At 42.0% G+C, this 19,548-nt stretch overlaps 1 protein-coding gene across 1 annotated transcript; it reads right to left on the reverse strand.

Annotated features, from left to right (window-relative positions):
* Positions 1-7,490: 7,490 nt before the first annotated feature.
* LOC125094720 (carbonyl reductase [NADPH] 1-like) lies at positions 7,491-17,143 on the reverse strand. Its single transcript, XM_047720190.1, has 3 exons — positions 16,728-17,143; positions 15,817-15,924; positions 7,491-8,157 (listed from the first exon to the last, which is right to left on the reverse strand). The coding sequence occupies exons 1-3, from the start codon at positions 17,014-17,016 to the stop codon at positions 7,676-7,678; spliced, it is 879 nt and encodes a 292-aa protein (XP_047576146.1). The 5' UTR covers positions 17,017-17,143; the 3' UTR covers positions 7,491-7,675.
* Between the last annotated feature and the right edge of the window lie 2,405 nt (positions 17,144-19,548).

A 19,548-nucleotide genomic window follows, 5' to 3' on the forward strand; every position in this document is an offset into this window, starting at 1 on the left:
GGCAGAGTATCTAGGAAAGGAAGCCAGACTAATACCTTTTATTCATTTATCCTCAGGGCCAGTTTAGAGGTAGACTTATCAGACCTATGTGTGCCCCCTACTCTAAGAGCTTCCTCTTACAGACAGAAAACATGACAGGAAAAAAAAGAACAAAAAAATGGTAAATAAATGCTTTGTCAGATTTCCAACAAGGAATTTGAATAGAAATGTACTGGAAGTTGAATAATTCCTGACAGATAATGATTAAATTTAAAATAATCTCAGCTAGGGAGTTCAAGGAAAAGGAATGGGAACTCAGACTTAATGTTGAAAACTCACTGGCTGTGACAGCTGAGGACCTCAGATCAGGGTATTCAGGGGGTGTTAGGATGTATGTTGTTACTAATGTGGGTCTTGGGCCAAAATGAGGGGATTTTGGCCAGATATCACTGGACCTCCATGTCTATTAAAGCTCCCCATAAAAACACCAGGAGAAACTTCTGTGATTAAAAAACAAAACAAAACAAAACCAAAAAAACCAAAAAAACTCACAAGCTGGGTTTATTAGAAATTGTCAGGCAAAAGTTCCTCTGACCAAATGAATTCATCAAATTATTTCCTCAATAATTTGAGCACTTGGGTTTTACAATGATCTTTTTTTGTTTTGTTTTGTTTCTCTGTTTTTAGTAAGGAATTAGTCATGGGGAGTTTTAAGGCAAGAGTTACTAAGACTGGGATCTGGGCAGGGATTGATAAGCATTTGTAAATTAGATCAGTTGCTGAAATAGTCTGTGTTTAAACAGTTTATTGTTTATAGTCTTATCTTACTGGAACAGAAAGCCAAACAAGCTGTTACTGAGCCCAGTGGGAAGAAGCTTGGGGCTCCGATGACAGAACTCAGACAGAAGTCAGAGATATTCTGGCTTTTTTTCAGAATTCCAGAACAAGTTACAGAACAATTTTGTAAATTGCTTTTGTCATATCACCACATTGAATGCATGGTTCTACCACCAACCTTTTTACCGTGAATTACAATACTCAACCCATACAGCACAGAACATCTCTTGTTCCCACTTCTTTCCCCCTGATCTCTTTCCAGATGATGGACATTTGTTTAGGTCCTGCATTCAGGAAACTATACTGGTCATTGATGGCCAAGAATCAGTTAGTACTTCGGTAGTTGTTTCAAAGTCGCCTGCTCTGGGACCGAGGTCCATGTGGTAGCCTCTCCTTTCTTGACCTGCCTGAAGAGGTAGCAGTGTCCTGTATCACTCGATAGCATGTTCTGTGTGTAGGGAGAGGTAGTAACCCTATGACAGAGACCAAGAACACTCACAGAAGAGACATAATTGCTGATTGTGTGTGTTCCTTTGCTGAAGGCAAGGAACTTTCTGAATTCTTTGTTCTTCAATATCAATCCTTGGGTACAACCTGTAATCCAAAGGAGAGATGCTGGAAAGAAATGCAAGAGGTTTTTACCTGAAGGCTCTTTAGGGTAATCTGCCAGAACTTATATTGAGTCACAAATATGGCCAAGCTGCTAAATAAACAAAGAACACGTGTGTCTTCTCTAGAAACTGAGAGTGCACAGTACTGGAAGCACCTTGATTTCAGACCTCCATCCTCCAGAACTTTGAGAGAATAGATGGCTGTTGTTTTAAACTACCCAGTTTGTAATCATTCATTATGGTAGCCCCAGAAAAGTAAAACCCTTCCTTGACTCTTCTACCTTGTGGCTCTGGGTATTTCTTTCCTTGTGGCTACATCAGTCTGCTTACTGCATCCATGGTCACATGTTTCCTCTTCTTCCTCAAAACTTCCTCTGCCTCTTGTCTATCACAGTATTCATGATGACATTTAGAGCCTAGCAAGATAATCCAGGATAGTTCCTTTGCTCAAAATCCTAATTTAAACATCTTTTGCAATATAGACTATTATTTATTCTTTTGCCATAAGTATTAATCAATTGATTCAGAATATTGAGAGAAAAATGAACTGATATGGTGTGTGTGTGTGTGTGTGTGTGTGTGTACGTGTACATACATAAAGGAAGAGAGGGAAAATGTGCGTGAGATTTATTTTAAGGAACTTTAAAGAATTTCTCACAATTATGGAGGCTGGCAAGTCCAAAATCAGCAGGTAGACCAATAGGCTGGAGACCCAGGGAAGAGTGGATATTGCAGCTTTATGTCAAAAACAATCTGAAGAGTAACATAAGCAAGATGGAAGAATAGGAAATCCCATCCCTGGTTTTCATACAGAAACACCAATTTGACTGAAGTCCAGAATCTAGATAATACTCTGAAGTCCTCCAGATGAGCACAAAACTGAGAGGAGCTACAGTGAAATGAGCAAATGGAGAAATGAGTGTCCTCTGGAAATGTTGGTTTTAGACAGGGTTGGAGGGACTTGAGGTAGGGAGGGAGGACATCAGGTGCAAGTGGAGAGGCAGGAAGATAAATATGTGTGCCTGGAGATCTTGGAATATTCTAGGTAGATGACAGATTTTAGGGGAGCCTTATGAATTGGAGGTAGTGAAGTTTCCACTAGCCTGACTAGATCACTCAGAGAGAAGGAGAGAGGAATACCTATATTGTAGACTAGCATGTCCAGGACCTTGTGGAAATCAAACAGGAAATCAAGCAAGGCATAGATGCTCTGCAGGGTGTCGATGTCCAGCAGGTAGAAGCATGGATGTGAGCACCATGTCTCTAGAGAACTCACACAGGACATGTGATGGTGAAGTGGTGCCTAGTTGGGCCCAGTCACCAGTGCCACATGGTGGCAGGCCTGCTAGGCTGAGTGAGGTAATGGATGTGCAGAGCAGACATGGTGGGTCATTGGGGGTGCATGCTGTGGGGGCCTGACCACTGTCAGATGCCAGTAGAACTGTGTTCTAGAATCCAGTGCAGTGACTCTGAAAACCCAAGACTCTACCTCTGTTCTTCCTCAAAGTAGGGTCCAAATGTTCCAGAAGGTGTCCTAGTGACCCTACATGAAGTCTGTCTTTACCGGGGATGTACCCTGACCACAAGCAGGACTCTATCCTCTCAGGATCTTACCTCTGAGCCAAGCAATGGTTCAGGTTGGGCTGATTTGCTCCCCCAAACAGAGGTGGTTGGTCATGGTTAATAGGGGGTTAGAGATTCATGGTAGCTGAACGAAAATTATTTTTTTGAAAACTTCAACAGAAAAAAAAAAAAAAGGTACACAGAGATTGCTTTGGGAATGTGTCCTTCCTCTGCAGAATGGGAATGGTTGCTTCCTTCTAAGATGCAGTGAAATTGCTTGCACAGGGGAAGTACTTCCAAGGAGAGAGATCTTCTTGCTTTCTTAGAAGAAACTCGAGGAGGAAATAGAGAATTAGGTCCTGGGCTGAGAACTTGGCTGTGGGCAGGGCTCTCTCTCTGTGTGATTTCAGGGCCACCAAATTGGAGGGGAGTATTATGAAGCTCATTGTGGGCCAAGGTATTGATTGGAATGTTTGATTTAATGGTTATAAAATCCCCTGTATGCCTACAGTACCTACATTTTGGTTTTATTTAAGGTCACAATTAATAATGTTATATATAGTTAGGTGTTATTTTTAAAGTATGGAGGAAAAGAGATCTTTACGATACCAGGATACATTTCCAAACTAGCAGTAGAGATGTTACTGTCTTGTCCTAGACCTTGACATTCCTCATGGGTCAGTTTAGAATTAGAAGCAAATAGGTGTAAGGTGGTATCTCTTTGTGGTTTTGATTTGTATTTCCCTGATGGCTAATGATGCTGAATATTTTTTTCATGTGTCTGTTAGCCATTTGTACGTCTTCCTTGGAGTGTCTGTTCATGTTTACTGCCCATTTTTCAACTGGGTTATTTGTTTTTGAGTGTTGAGTTTGAGAAGTTCTTTATAGATCTTGGATATAAGCCTTTTATCCATAATGTCATTTGCAAATATCTTCTCCATTCCATGGGCTGCCTGTTAGTTTTGTTGACTATTTCCTTTACTGTGCAGAAGCTTTTTATCTTGATGAAGTCGCAACAGTTCATTTTTGTTTTTGTTACCCTTGACTTTGGAGATGTGGAGGAAGGGGAACCCTCTTACACTGTTGGTGGGATTGCAAGCTGACACTTTGGAAACAGTATGAAGTTTCCTCAAGATGTTAAAAATAGAGCTACCCTACTACCCAGCAATTGCACTACTAGGTATTTACCCACAAAGATACAGATCTAGTGAAAAGAAGGGGCACATATGCTCTAATGTTCATAGCAGCAATGTCCACAATAGCCAAACTGGAAGGAGCTGAGATGCCCTTCAATAGATGAATAGATAAAGAAGATGTGGTCCATATTTATAATGGAGTATTACTCAGCCATCAGAAAGGATGAATACCCACCATTTGCATTGCCATGGATGGAACTGGAGGTGATTATGCTAAGTGAAATAAGTTAAGCAGAGAAAGTCAATTATTATATGGTTTCAGTTGTATGTGGAACATAAGCACGGATGACCATAGGGGAAGGGAGGGAAATCTGAAGGGGGGAAAAATCACAGAGAGAGATGAGCCATGAGAGACTATGCACCCAAGGAAATGAATTGAGGGTCTCAGAGGGGAGGAGAGTGGGGGAGGGGGTAACAGGGTGATGTGTATTAAGGAAGGCATGTGTTGTGATGTGCAGTGGGTGTTATACACATATAATGAATCACCGAACAGTACATCAAAAACTAATGATGTACTATACAGTGGCTAACAAAACATAATAAAAAAAGAATTACAAGCAAAAAGGGAAAAATTAACAGCGCTATTAAATGGCAAAACTTGTAAAGAAAACCCCATCTTTAAATAAAGAGCCTTCCCTTATGTCAGGGGCCATCAGCTTTCATTGCCATCAGTTGAAGAGCCCTTGTAAAGAGTGAAAAATAATCACGAGAGGAGAGGAGTTTGAGCACATGAATGCTTCTGTGAGGTGAGGGAGATGGTGGGCATTCACTGAGCCCATGGTGAGCCAGGCTTGGTGTAGAGCCATGGTTGTGTCACGTCCCACTAGAGGGACTCCCGATGGTGGACCCTTTGCACAGCCATTGTTTTCAGCCAGTCCATCTGTATCAGTTCACTTACTCCTCACAGCAGTGCTATGAGGTATCCCCCATTGTACACTTGAGGAGACTGACATATAGCAACATGTGGCATTTTGCCACAAAATCACCCAGTAAGGTGGCAAAGCCAGCTAGATGTTTGTGTTCACGGCTTTCCAAGAGGACAGAATAGTATCATGGACACCCATGGATTCACCAAAGTAACCTCAACAACAATGAATGTTTCCCCCCCTCATGTGTTCACCTTCTGTTCGTATTTTGCTGATCCATGTTAATGTTACAAACTTGGTGACCTTTTATCCCTACTTCAATAACACATTCACCTTGAGGAGATCTGACAATCATTCTTTCATATCCATTGAAACCAATCCACATTCACTTTCCCCCTTGTCTCAGCTTGTCTTATGGATGTATCTTAAGCACCCACTCCCATTTCTTTTTTTTTTTATGTTATGTTATGTTAGTCACCATACAGTACTTTATTAGTTTTTTTTTAAAGATTTTTATTTATTTATTTGACAGACAGAGATCACAAGTAGGCAGAGACAGGCAGAGAGAGAGGAGGAAGTAGGCTCCCTGCTGAGCAGAGAGCCCAATGCAGGGCTCCATCCCAGGACCCTGAGACCATGACCTGATCCGAAGGCAGAGGCTTAGCCCACGGAACCACACAGGTGCCCCAATATTGAGTATTTTCAAGAAAATTCCATTTAATGATTATTTATTTTAATTTTCTGTGTTCTTTACATCACCATTCAATATTGTAACTCATATATTGTTTAGAAAAAAGTTCTTTTTGTAATATTAACTTAAAAATAAATAAATATTGTGTCAAAAAAATGAATGTCATACACATTTACAGAAATGCCCATAAGTATATGTTGGGTCATCTAATATTATTCCTCTCACTCTATTATTTGTCCTAAGTGTCAAATTTCGTGTTTTACTGTGCTTTATGGTTTTTGATGTAGTGTTCCATGATTCATTGTTTGCGAATAACACCCAGTGCTCTTTGCAGTACATGCCCTCCTTAGTATTCATCAACAGGCTAACCCATCCCATTCCCCTACCTTCTGAAACCTTCAGTTTATTTCCCAGAGTCCATAGTCTCCCATGGTTCATCTCCTCCTCTGATTTACCCCCCTTCATTTTTCCCTTCCTTCTAATGTCCTCCATGCTATTCCTTACGTTCCACAAACAAGTGAAACCATATGATAATTGTCTTTCTCTGCTTGACCTACTTCACTTAGCATAATCCCCTCCAGTTCCACCAATGTCAATGAAAATGGTGGGTATTCATCCTTTCTGATGGCTAAGTAATACTCCATTATAAATATGGACCACATTTTCTTTATCCATTCTTCTGTTGAAAGGCATCTCAGCTCCTTCCACAGTTTGGCTATTTTGGACATTGCTGCTGTGAACATTGGAGTGCATGTACCCCTTCTTTTCACTACATCTGTATCTTTGGGGATAAATACCCAGTAGTGCAATTGCTGGGTCATAGGGTAGCTCTATTTGTAATTTTTTGAAGAACTGTTTCCAAAGTGTCGGTACCAGCTTGCAATCCCACCAACAGTGTAGGAGGGTTCCCCTTTCTCCACATCCTCTCCAACATTTTTTGTTTCCTGCCTTGTTAATCTTTGCCATTCTAACTGGTATCTCAATGTGGTTTTGATTTGAATTTCCCTGATGGCTAATGATGATGAACATTTTTTCATGTGTCTGTTAGCCATTTGTATGTCTTCTTTGGAGAAATATCTGTTCATGTCTTCTGCCCACTTTTTGACTTGATTATTTGTTTTTTGGGTGTTGAGTTTGAGAAGTGCCCACTTCCATTTCACACCTCTTAATTATTTTTCCCCCAGTGAATTTGAAATTTAAAGAGACAACAGGGGATGTCTATCCTTCATGGGGTTGTCCAAGTCATAGTGGAGTCTGATAAAGTATGCTGGACTGGGAAATTCAGCCCCATTCATGAATTAATATATCATCTGTGATGACTCTCAAGCTACAACAGCAGGTTTGAGTTAGTCCAACAGAAACCATTGGCCTGTAAAGGCAAAAATACTTACTATCTGGCTCTTTCACTGATGTTTACGAAGCCTTGAGTTAAATTGTCCTTTCTCTTGACATGGTTTAGGGTCTGTTGGAGTTTTAGACTTGTTGGCATGAAACAATTTGTACACATGGGCACTTAAATTGTTTATTCATCTATGATGTTCATCCATTATTGACATCAATTCTACTTTTTCTCTTTTTTTAAAGTTTATTTATTTATTTATTTATTTATTTCGTAGTGTTCAATGATTCATTAGTTGCATATAACACTCAGTGCTCATCACAACACGTGCCTTTCTTAATATCCATCACTGGCTACCCCATCCCTGCTACCCCATCCCCACTACCCCTTCCCCTCTGAAACCCTCAGTTTGTTTACCAGAGTCATACTTTTTTTATATCACAGAATATATCTCAGAAGACTTTACAGAATTAGTAGCCAATTCAGTGTGAGTACCCGATAGGGATGGTGATTTTTTTTTTTTTTTTTTTTTTTTTTTTGGTAAGGCTATTGTTGATGGTGTAAGAGTTGTTTTGGTCAAATCATGGCAGATATCAAATTGGGACCCATGAAGGGAACTGAGAGAGGATTCCCCATTTTTCAACTTTCTTCTCTATAAGAATCTCTCCCTGAGGTTTCTCAGAATCTGAGGGCAAAAGGGCCAAGTAGACAGGGATCTCTGCTCCTTCTTCTGGGCTTTTGATGGCTTTTGGACCACCCATGTCTGTTCTCATCCACCCAGGGCAGCAGGCATTCAGGAGTATCCTGTCTCCTTTCCTCTGCTCACTCAGTTTCCTGGCATGGATTCTGGAGAGGACCATGATGCCCATTTTGGACACTCCATATAGGACTTCTTGTGTATCAGGCCAGCCCTCCTCCTTGTGCACCCCATTCTTTACGTCTTCCACAAACTTGTTCATGAGCACCCCCAGCTCCTCTTCTGTGATGGTCTCACTCATAAACTTCTGCTGGAGTCCTGGACTGCAATGTTTAAGGGCTACGAAGCTCATTATACTAGACACATTCACCACCCTGCCTAAAATATAACACAAAGAGTCATGAAGAATGGCATGCCTGAGAGTGATAAATACCAAAATTGCTAGTATTTTGTTCATTTGGGAGCCAATTACCAGTTTGCTATGAGTGTTAATGAAGACTGCCTCTGTAAACGAAGGACATGATATAGTTTTGAACATTGTTTTACCCATAATGTCTCAGAGGATGTCAGAAAATGACCTCCTGGGACTGGGCAGTGCCCAGATGTTCCATAAAGAAATGATCATGCCTTGTATAGGAACATGCTAAGCAGAGTGTAAGGAGGCACTCCCTGAAGTTATAACTAGAAAACCGCTTTTCCTTATAGGTCCTCCTTGGACCACCTGAAGATCTTGTGGTCACTTGTATAGTCCTCTATTAACAAGTGTCTATTAACCAAGAAATGGCCGATCAGTTTACTGATGGCATTTGAAGGTCAGCAGACTGCATTGGGTTAGGGAGGCTGTCACTCTGGGGTGACCAGGTAAAAACAAATCACCTCAGTGGGCTGAGTTGCATGCTTTTTTCTCTAGGTTTGGGATTACATATCTTGGGAGCAGTGACAGAGTGCCTGGCAATATGGTCATGGAAAGGGGCAGAGGAAAGTGACATGTTAAGGAGATGGTATAAAAAGAAATGAAGTCCATGCTAGCATAGGTAAACCTTGAGAACATTATCTGAAATAGAGAGGGCAGTCACAAAAGAACATTCTATATGATTCTGTACATGTATGTATTCGAAAAGGAAATGTACAGACAGAAAATATATTTGTGGTTGCTTGGGGCAGGGGAATGGGCTGGGCTGATGACAGTGTGCTGCTAGTCTTGAAGCAGTGATGGTTCCACAACTCTGCCCATTACTAAAATCCCCTGAGCTGGATATATGAGATGGGTGAAGTATGCAATACGTGGACTGTATCTCAATAAAGCTGTTAAAAGTATAAAGCAATGACATACTTCTAACTCTTTTTTGAGAATATCATTAGCAATTGTAACAATGAACTTGTATTGACATGTATAAGTAAATGGTTTACTATTTTTATATATTTATTTAATTATTTACAGATTTATTTATTTATTTTAGGGAGAGCATGAGCGAGAGAGAGCACTGGAATAATGAGTAGGGTTGGTCAATGGAAGATGGAGAGAGAGAATCCCAAGAAGAGTCTCTGCAGAGCATAGAGACTGACCTGGGACTCAATTCCACAACCCTGAGATCATGACCTGAGCTGATGATACTAAGAGTTGACGACTAGTCCCACTGAGCCACTCAGGTGTTCCTATTTTTATGTTTAAATGAGTATTTTCAGCATTATAGAAAGGTTATGAGACGGGACACATGGGTGACTCATTCGGTTAAGTGTCTGCCTTTAGCTCAGGTCATGATCCCAGGGTCCTGAGATCAAGTCCCACATTGTGCTTCTTGCTCAGTGGGGAGCCTGATTCTTCTGCTTGTGGTCTCTCTGACAAATAAATAAATAAAATTAAAAAGAGAAAGGTTATGAGATCATACCAACAGTAAGAGATTCAAGAAAATTAGAAAGCTCTCCTTTTTAATGTAAATATCCAGGAAGGACAGTCATTGTCACTTAACTCTAAGCTCCCTCTCACTAAGGATTGACAGTGCCAGGAAAGTTTAGTGGAAGAGAGAATGACTGGCACTCTGACTCTCATGAAGTGGTGTTTAGAGAGAATGAAAATTAATGATAGAAACTATCTTAATGTAACAGTCTTCTAAGATGAACACCTTTAAGAAAGGGGTCCTTTACTCTAGTCCTTTGTTTCACCAACAAGATGTTAAGTGTGAGGTTAATGGAACCTATTTCTCAAATGTTTTAATGAGTACTGCTGTAAACTATTGAACACTATGGAAGAAATTGAAGAAGACAGAAGGAAATGGGAAAACAGTTTATGTTCACGGATTGGAACAACATAGATTGTTAAAATGTCTATACTATTCAAACACTCTATATATTCAATACAATCGCTATCAAAATAACACCAGATTTTTCAGAGAGCTAGAACAAACAATTCTAAATTTGTATGGAACCAGAGCAGACCCCAGATAGCCAAAGGAATGTTGAAGAAGAAAAGCCAAGTGGGAGGCAGCACAATTCTGAACTTCAAGCTATATTATAAAGCTATAGTCATCAATAGTATGATACTGGCACAAAAAGAGACACATAGGGGCTCCTGGGTGGCTCAGTGGGTTAAAGCCTCTGCCTTTGGCTCAGGTCATGATCCCAGGGTCCTGGGATCAATCCCCGCATCGGGCTCTCTGCTCAGCGGGGAGCCTGCTTCCTTCTCTCTCTCTCTGCCTGCCTCTCTGCCTATTTGTGATCTCTATCTGTCAAAGAAATAAATAAAATCTAAAAAAAAAAAAGAGACACATAGATCATTGGAACAGAATAGAGAACCCAGAAATGGACCCTCAACTCTATGGTCAACTCATCTTCAACAAACTGGGAAAGAATATCCTATGGAAATGAAGGAATCTCTTCAACAAATGGTGTTGAGAAAACTAGACAGCCACATGTGGAAGAATGAAACTGGAACACTTTCTTACACTATACACAAAAATAAATTCAAAATGGATGGAGGACCTGGATGTAGACAAGAATCTATCCATATCCTAGAGGAGAAAGCACACAGCAACCTCTTTGACCTCAGCCACAGCAAATTCTTACTAGACACATCTCCAGAGGCAAGGGAAACAAAGCACAAACGAACTATTGAGACCTCATCAAGATAAAAAGTTTCTGCAGAGAGATGGAAAGAATCAACAAAATGGAAAGTTGACCAATGGAATGGGAGAAGAAATTTGCAAACGACATATCTGATAAAGGGTTAGTATCTAAAATCAATAGAGAACATCTCAAACTCAACATGGCAAAAATAAATATGCCCATAGGAAATGTGCAGAGGATAAGAACAGATGCTTTTCCCAAGAAGACATCCAGATGGCTAACAGACACGTGAAAAGATGCTCAACATTACTCATAATCAGAGAAATACAACTCCAAATCACAATGAGATACCACTTCACACCTGTCAGAATGGCTGAAATTGTCCACTCAGGAAAGAACAGATGTTCCTGTGGATGGGGAGAGTGGGGAACACTTTTGCACTGTTGGTGGGAATGCAAACTGGTGCAGACACCCTGGAAAGCAGTCCGGAGGTTCCTCAAAAAGTTAAAAATAGAACTACCCTATGACCCAGCAATTGCACTATTAAATGTGCTTATCCAAAGGATACAAAAATGCTGATTCTTAGGGACACACGCACCCCAGTGTTTATAGCAGCACTATTAACAATAACCAGATTACAGAAATAGTCCAAATGTCCATCAATTGACGAATGGATAAAGAAGATGTGGTATACATATATATAGAAAGCAATGTTAAGAATGAAATCTTGCCATTTGTAACAACGTGGTTGGAAGTAGCATGTATTATGTTAAGCCAAATTGGTCAGTCAGAGAAAGACAAGTGTCATATGATTTCACTCATACCAAAAAAAAAAAACAAACCCCAAACAGATGAACATAGGGGAAGGAAAGGAAAAATAAAATAAGATAAAAACAGAGGAGGCTAAGCATAAGAGACTCTTAAGTATAAAGAACAAACTGAGGGTTGATGGGGGTGGTGGTTGGGGGATGGACTAAATGGGTGATGGGCATTAAGGAAGGCACATGTTGGGATGAGCACTGAGTGTTATATGTGAGCAATGAATCACTAAATTCTATTCCTCAAACCAATACTACAGTATATATTAACTATAATTTAAATTAAAAAATTTTTTAGTGAGTTCTTCTCAGATATATATTACTTACCACTAGATTTATTTTCAAAAATACTGTCTGCTTGTCTCACAATAGGAAAAATACATATTCATGATTCAAAAGTGCAAAAATAAGACAAGATGGGACAGAGGGACCCACACTGGGTAACTGGTATACCAGAAAGGCAGCTGCCTTTACTCACAGGGGCTCAGGACCATTTTCTCATGTACCTGTAGTGGAGATAGTAGATGGAAAAACTCTATTAACTTTCTGTAGACTGTTTGTAATGAAGTGAGGCCTTGTTTTCTATTCCATATTGTCTATCTCAGGAAGTCTAGAATCAGCTATGAAAATATTGGCCTGTGTTATGAGTGAAACCTGATGGGGAGTCAAAGGTTGTTGTAGGTGAATTCCTAGATGTGGATGCTAGAACCAGTCTCTCTTCCCCAAGCCTGTCCCACCCAATTACCACATTCCTCAAGGGGGCAAAGTGACCACCCGGGGCTTCTCCGTAGAACTGGGTGAGACTATAGACCCTTTCAGGACTGATAGCTCAGGACATGAAACAGTGGGGCAGGAAACAGAAATAACTTGTGGAGCTTCCGTATCAAAGACTCTGATCCAAACAATTTTGTCTTCTAGTCTACTCATGGCTTTCAAGAGTCATTTCAGGGACTCTGAACTAGAATGCACACACCTGTGCTCTAAGAACTGTGTGGGCCATCTTGATGTCCTTGTGATAAGGGTGTGCGAGGGCATGTGGGTGTGTGAGATGTGTGTGTGTGTGTGTGTGTGTGTGTGTCTGTGAGAGACTGTATGTGAGTGTGAGTGATCTGAGTGAATGTGTGACACTGTGTGTGAGGTAGTATATAAAACCGTTGCCCTTTCATAGTCACTGTGGAAAGCACATTCCCCCAAGTTAGAAAGGACCCTTGCACTGGTGGGGCTGGGGTGTATGTTGGGCTTACACTTTATCCAGACCATTACTTTGTATGTGACCAGGGATGTATTTTTAGGAAATCTCCCAGTCTCCAAATCTCACTGTTCTAAAGCAGAGCCATAGTGATCTGGATATTTTAGACATCATCTCCTCAGGGGTCACAACTTCAAATGCATTACTTGATTCTCAAGGCCATTCACAGGCAGTAAGTCCACAGCTAGTTCTCATGAACTTTGATGATCCAAATTAATCACCTTCCCTAGAAGTTTCATCTTTTCTAATACGAAGGGTAGCAGTTGTTAAGTGTCTGGATGATAAGAGATTTTCACAAAACACTTCACGGTTTTAAACTGTGCCTCTTGTGGTTTTCCCTGAGGTGCCTGGAGGTCCTGCAATGAGGAAGACATTAGCTCCAAAGAAGCCATGTCCTTTTATTTTCTGTTTCTCTTCCCTGATTGGGTAAAACTTGAGGACCTTGATTAGTGAGAAGAACTATTAATCTGGATGGCACATGACCTCAGTCTGCCAATAATGGATCTTGAGATCCATTATTCCTCCATGTTCTGAATGGGGACAAGATATAAAATGCCTAGCACATCACATCTAGAAATGTCTAGTCTCTTGTCCTTTCTGGAATCACAATATGGCAGTGTGTGTGTGTGTGTGTGTGTGTGAGAGAGAGAGAGAGAGAGAGACCTTTAGTACTGTAATTTTCCCACCCAATTCCTCTAGTGGTTTTTCAGAGTACTAGATGTAGCAAAGCAGTTTTTCAAGTGACGGTTGAGAACTTCTTCTTTAAGGTTTCCTTTGTAAGTGTAGCATTGACAAGTCTGTATTTCCTCCTAATACTTTAACTAATATCTGATGAACAAGAATTTTCAGATTTCAAACATTTGCTTGATTCCTTAGACATGGGTATACCTTAATATCTTTTGGAAATAAATGTGTAGTATAATTTAAAGAGAAAAGGGGAAGACAGTAGTAAATGGTCTTAAATAAGTGCATATTATAATTTAAAGAGAAAAGGGAAGACAGCAGTTAATTACTTTCAAATTCAGGAATATGAATTTGGAGGATGGGATGGGAAAGCCATGGAATGTGGGATGGGATGTACATGGCCTAGATACTGATTCCCTGGTGGGGGCAATCAAGAAGGTGGTGGGCATCTCTTATTATTATTGTTATTTTTTTTGGCTCAATTATTTCAGCAAAACTCTTTTTTGAAAGAAGGATTTAAAAAGAAGAAAAATCAACATCTGCTATCCCTCATAGTCCTTAGGCTCACAATTCTCTTTCATTTTGTCCTTCCATGCCAAAAAAACAGAGCAAACACAGGGCTCCAGAATGTGTTCTGCACCCACAGAGAACTGGTGAAGTCATTCAAGATTGTCCTTCATGTCTTAGGTTGTGAAGTATGAAAGAGAAGGGACAGCATTTGCTTTTGGTTATCCTAGCTAGGATTTCTCCCAGATAGTGTTCCCAAAGAGAGTAAAGTCCTGGTAACACGGCTGCAGTGGCTGGCATCTTCCCAGCTAATGGAAGAACTCCTCCAAAGTCAAGAAAACCCTGCTTCCACACTGAGAATGTAGCTTGCATTTCCTTGTCCATGAAGTCCCGTTTCCCCGAGGCAAGAAGAATTGTTTGATTAGAGCCTGCCTTAGCAAATGCAGAAGAGGACTCCCTCCTCATTCTGGTCCAAGGCCAACACACAGCAAGCACCAACACTGCTCGGTAGGTGAGAAGAATTTCTCAGCCAGAAGTCATTTTTGCCTTCTAAGGGAATACCTGTAGGATGTGTGGTGGCACAAGGAACTCCATCCCACTCAAGTGTTGTGGTGAGTAAAGGAGTCAGGTGACATCTGAGAGCTGCCCTTTGAGATGTCAGTGAAGCCAGTGAATGTTAGAAGAAGTAGTAGAGCTTTCCAGGACAGAAGAGGAATTGGGGGCAGAACCGAGAGTCAACTGTACCCGCATGTTTTTAATTCAAGCCAGAATATTAATCTTCCTAAAAGTGTCAGCTTCCCTCTTAATGAGTGTAGTAAAAGGGCTGTGCTTCCCCCTATCACGTTCTCATGGGGTTAAGTATTACAGTAGTTGACAACCAAGGAATTATGGCAGTTTGTTTTGTGCAGAGCATTGAACCAGGGGAAGGGGAGTCGATGGGCCTGGAGTTTGGCAGGTCTGATGACAGAGATGCCTACAAGTGATGCTCAGGCTTGGGCTTTGCTTCTGAAGATCTTTTGGGAGTAAGTGAGCCCTCAGAGAGTACAGAGAATGCTCAGAGAGGAAAAGACTGAAGAAGCAGGGTGTCTTCGGAAGGTTGAAATAATCTAGAAATGACAGCCGAGAGTGTGATGGGGTTTGTGACCAGGTTGTGTGTGGGAAATGATAAGTGTTTTGGAAATGTAAATGTTTAGATGGCGGTGCAGGATGGGTGCTGGAGGGGTGGGATTTGGGGAGGGGTGGAGGGCATCCTGAGGAGAAGGAGAGGCAGGAAGGGAACTATGTGTGTCTGGAACTCTGGGATTGTTTTAGGTAGGTGACACATAATAGCGGGACCTGAGAACTTTGGAGAGTGTGGAGTCCACTAGTCTGGATAAAATCCCTAGGAGAGACGGAGAGGGAGAAGAAAGGGTTCAGAAAGGAATCCTCGGGGATCTTCTCTTGTGAGTGGCACTAAGGGAGTAAAAGATCTCTCTGAGGAGTTTTGAATGATGACTGGAAGGATAAGACAGAGCCAGCTGTGAAGGACCAGTGAGACAGAGGACGCTGCTCGCTGTGAGTCCTGAGGCAGAGGTACACTGTCCAGGTTGAGACTTGGTAATCATGCTCAGGGTGTGGCTGAGCAGGGAGAGGAGCCAGCATCTGTAGATGAGGCCAGAGAGGCAGGGGCCAGATCATTCCCGAAACACCATAGCTTGGGGCTCTCATCAGGCTCACCTTGGGGTTTCATTAGAGGCAGGAGTTCTGTGCACACATCTCGGGTACCAAAGAAGTTTGTTTTCATGGTCACTTCTGCTTGAATATGAAAGGGTGTGGGATCACCAGCTGTTAGCGGAAGCGGAGAACACACTAATAAATAATAGCGATCTGAGAACATTCCATGAGTGACAGTAACATTTGTTTTTTGTACATGCAATCTGGTGAATTCTCATTAAGTCTGTGTTAGTGAACTCTGTGTTATCTGTGTTATCTGCTGTGTTAATGCTGTGTAGCTTGGTAAGTTGGCATCATTCCAGAAGGCTAAGGGAAGTGTGCCCAGTGGGATTTCTGTGTATGTCTCTTTGCAGTTTGTTGTTCATTACATTTAAGTTAACCATTAACTGAGGGGGCACACGGGTGACTCAGATGGTTAAGCGTCTGCCTTTGGTTCAGGTCATGATTTCCAGGTCCTGGGCTGGAGCCCCATGTCAGAATCCCAGCTCAGCAGGGAGTCTTGCTTCTCTCTTTCCCTCTGCCCCTTCTCCTGCTTGTAGTCTCTCTCTTTCTATCGATCTCAAATGAATAAATAAAAAAATCTTAAAACAAACTAACTAAAAACTCAACCAAACAAACAAAGAAAAACATTAACTGAATGGCTGTGATCCAAACCAAATGAAACATACAAAAATCTCTGTCAGGTCCCTGAGATTGATTCATGGCTAAACCAAGGAGCTTTGGTTGGAAAGGCTTGCAACCTGCGGAGGCTTCTGCTCTCCCTCTGCCTCCAGTATGACCTCCTTCTGTAGGGAGACCCTTCTAGATCTTATTGAAGCTGTGGCCCCCACAGTATTGGTTCAGGCACCAGCCCCAACCCATCCTTCGTGGTCCCCTAAGGGAGGTTGGTGCCCTAAGTGTTCCTGTGTCCTTACACTTGAATATGATGCCCGCGTTGTTGACCAGCACGTCCAGGCCCCCGTACTCCTTGTTCAAGAAGTCACGCAGAGCACGGATGCTCTGCAGGTTGTCGATGTCCAGCAGGTGGAAGCGGGGATTTAAGCCCTCGGCCTGGAGCTGCTGCACGGCCGCGCGGCCCCGCGCCTCGTCCCGCGCCGTGAGCACCACGTCCCCTGAGAACTGCCGGCACAGGTCACGCACGATGGCGAAGCCGAGGCCCTTGTTGGATCCGGTCACCAGTGCCACTCGCTGGGACAATGACATGGCTGTGAGGAGAGCAAGCAGTACCCTCTGTGGTGAGCGAATGTGCTGTGGGGTACACGGAAGGCTGGTGGTGCAGAGGTCTAGCGCAGTCAGAGATGCCAGTAGACAAGTGTTCTAGTCTTCAGCATTGTGGCTTTTAGTGCCCAAGGCTCCGCCTCCCTCCATAGAAGGAGGGGCCAAATGTCCTAGAAGGTTTCCTAATAACACTATCCCAGGTCTGTCCCTCCAATAGCTGCACCCTGAGCCCAACCTAGACTCCACCCTATTAGGATCCCTCCTCTGAGGCAAATGGTGGTTCAGGTTACAATGAAATGCTCACCAAAACAAAGGTGGTTGGTGATGGGTTATAGGGGGCTAGAGATTCATGGTAGTTGACCCAAAATCATTTTGGGAAAACCTGAAAAGGAATAAAAGGAGTAGATAGATTGTCTTGGGAATGTGTCCTTCTTCTGCAGAATGGAAATGGTTGGGTTCTTCCAAGGGGCGGTGAAATTTCTGGCATAGGGAAAGTGCTTCTGAGGCTACAGGTCCCCTTCTGTTCTTAGGAGAAATTCAAGAAGGAGAAATAGAGAATTTGGTCCTGTGGTAAGACTTGGCTGTGGGCAAGGCTCTCCCTCTGCATGATTCCAAAGGTCTCTCTGAGTGTAAGGGGATGTTTATGAAGCTACTATGGGCTAAGGTATTGATCAGAATGTTTGATTTAATGGTCACATATCTCATTTGCCTCAACTGCCCACTTTTTGAGTTCAGTTTAAGGTCACAGTTAAAAAGTATTTTATATAATTAGGTGTTGCTTTAAAATATCAAGGAGGGGCACCTGGATGGCTCAGTCATTAAGCATCTGCCTCCAGCTCAGGTCATGAGCCAAGGGTCCTGGGATGGAGCCCCGCATCAGGCTCCCTGGCTCCCTGTTCAGCGGGGAGACTGCTTCTCCCTCTCCTACTCCCCTGCTTGCATTCCTTCTCTCACTGTCTCTCTCTCTGTCAAATAAAAAAATAGCATATCAAAGGAAAAAGACCTATGACACCTCAGAGTACTTTTGCAAATTTATGAAGATACACAGTGTTGTCCTAGACATTAATATTACTCATGTATCAATTCTGAAATGCAAAGAAAATATTAAGTGCAAAATAAACAGGGAGAAGGTTTTCATCCCTTTTGAAGTGAAAAACTTCTTTTTATTAACATAAAATGTACTATGTGCCCCAGGGGTATAGGTCTGTGAATCATCAGTCTTACACATTTCACAGCACTCACCATAGCACATACCCTTCCCAATGTCTGTGACCCAGCCACCCCATCCCTACGCCCCCAACCCCCAGCAAACATCAGTTTGTTTCATGATATCAAGAGTCTCTTATGGTTTTTCTCCCTCCCAATTCCATCTTTTTTTAAAATTTAATTTTTTAAAAATTTAATTTAATTTTTTCAGTGTTCCAAGATTCATTGTTTATGCACCACACCCAGTGCTCCATACAATACGTGCCCTCCACAATACCCACCACCAGGCTCATCCAACCTCCCACTCCCCTCCCCGCCAAAACCCTCAGCTAGTTCCTCAGAGTCCATAGTCTCTCATGGTTCGTCTCCCCCTCCAATTTCCTCCAACTCCTTTCTCCTCTCCATCTTCCCATGTCCTCCGTGTTATTCCTTATGCTCCAAAAGTAAGCGAAACTATATGATAATTAACTTTCTCTGCTTGACATATTTCACTTAGCCTAATCTCCTCCAGACTCATCCATGTTGGTACAAAAGTTGGGTATTCATTCTTTCTGATGGAGGCGTAATATTCCATTGTATATATGGACCACATCTTCTTTATCCATTCATCTGTTGAAGGGCATCTTGGATCTTTCCAGTTTGGCGACTGTGGCCATTGCTGCTATGAACACTGGGGTACAGATGGTCGTTCTTTTCATTGCATCTGTATCTTTGGGGTGAATACCCAGTAGTGCAACTGCAGGATCATAGGGTAGCTCTATTTTAAATTTCTTTTTAAAATTTATTTTAATTTTTTCGGTGTTCCAAGATTCGTTGTTCATGCACCACACCCAGTGCTCCATGCAATACGTGCCCTCCATAATACCACCACCAGGCTCACCCAACCCCCTCTCCCCCTCCCCTCCCAGAATGCACCTGATCTTGTCTGACCTTGGAAGCTAAGCATGGTTGGGCCTGGTTAGTACTTGGATGGGAGACCTCCTGATCCCATCTTGTTTCATTTATTCCCACCCTAACCCCCATGACCCCCTGCCCTGCCTCTCAAATTCCTCATATCAGAGAGATCAAATGATAATTGTCTTTCTCTGATTGGCTTATTTGGCTTAGCATGATACCCTCTAGTTCCATCCATGTTGTTGCAAATGGCAATATTTTGTTTCTATTGATGGCTTCATAGTATTCCTTTGTGTATGTATACCACATCTTCTTTATTCATTCATCTATTGATGGACATCTAAGTTCTTTCCATAGTTTGGCTATTGTGGACATTGCTGCTATAAACACTTGGGTGCATGTGCCCCTTCAGATCAC

Source organism: Lutra lutra, chromosome 1 (assembly GCF_902655055.1).
Source record: "Lutra lutra chromosome 1, mLutLut1.2, whole genome shotgun sequence".
Classification (NCBI taxonomy): Eukaryota; Metazoa; Chordata; class Mammalia; order Carnivora; family Mustelidae; genus Lutra; species Lutra lutra.

What these genes read in the sequence shown, in the direction of transcription:
- LOC125094720 (XM_047720190.1), bottom strand. Translation starts at nt 17,016, where the DNA reads ATGTCATTGTCCCAGCGAGTGGCACTGGTGACCGGATCCAACAAGGGC. An exon ending in CGCGGGCATCATATTCAAGT is followed by an intron (nt 15,925 to 16,727) that starts GTAAGGACACAG and finishes TTCCGCTAACAG; the next exon opens with CTGGTGATCCCACACCCTTT. An exon ending in GCCTCTAATGAAACCCCAAG is followed by an intron (nt 8,158 to 15,816) that starts GTGAGCCTGATG and finishes GTTATATTTTAG; the next exon opens with GCAGGGTGGTGAATGTGTCT.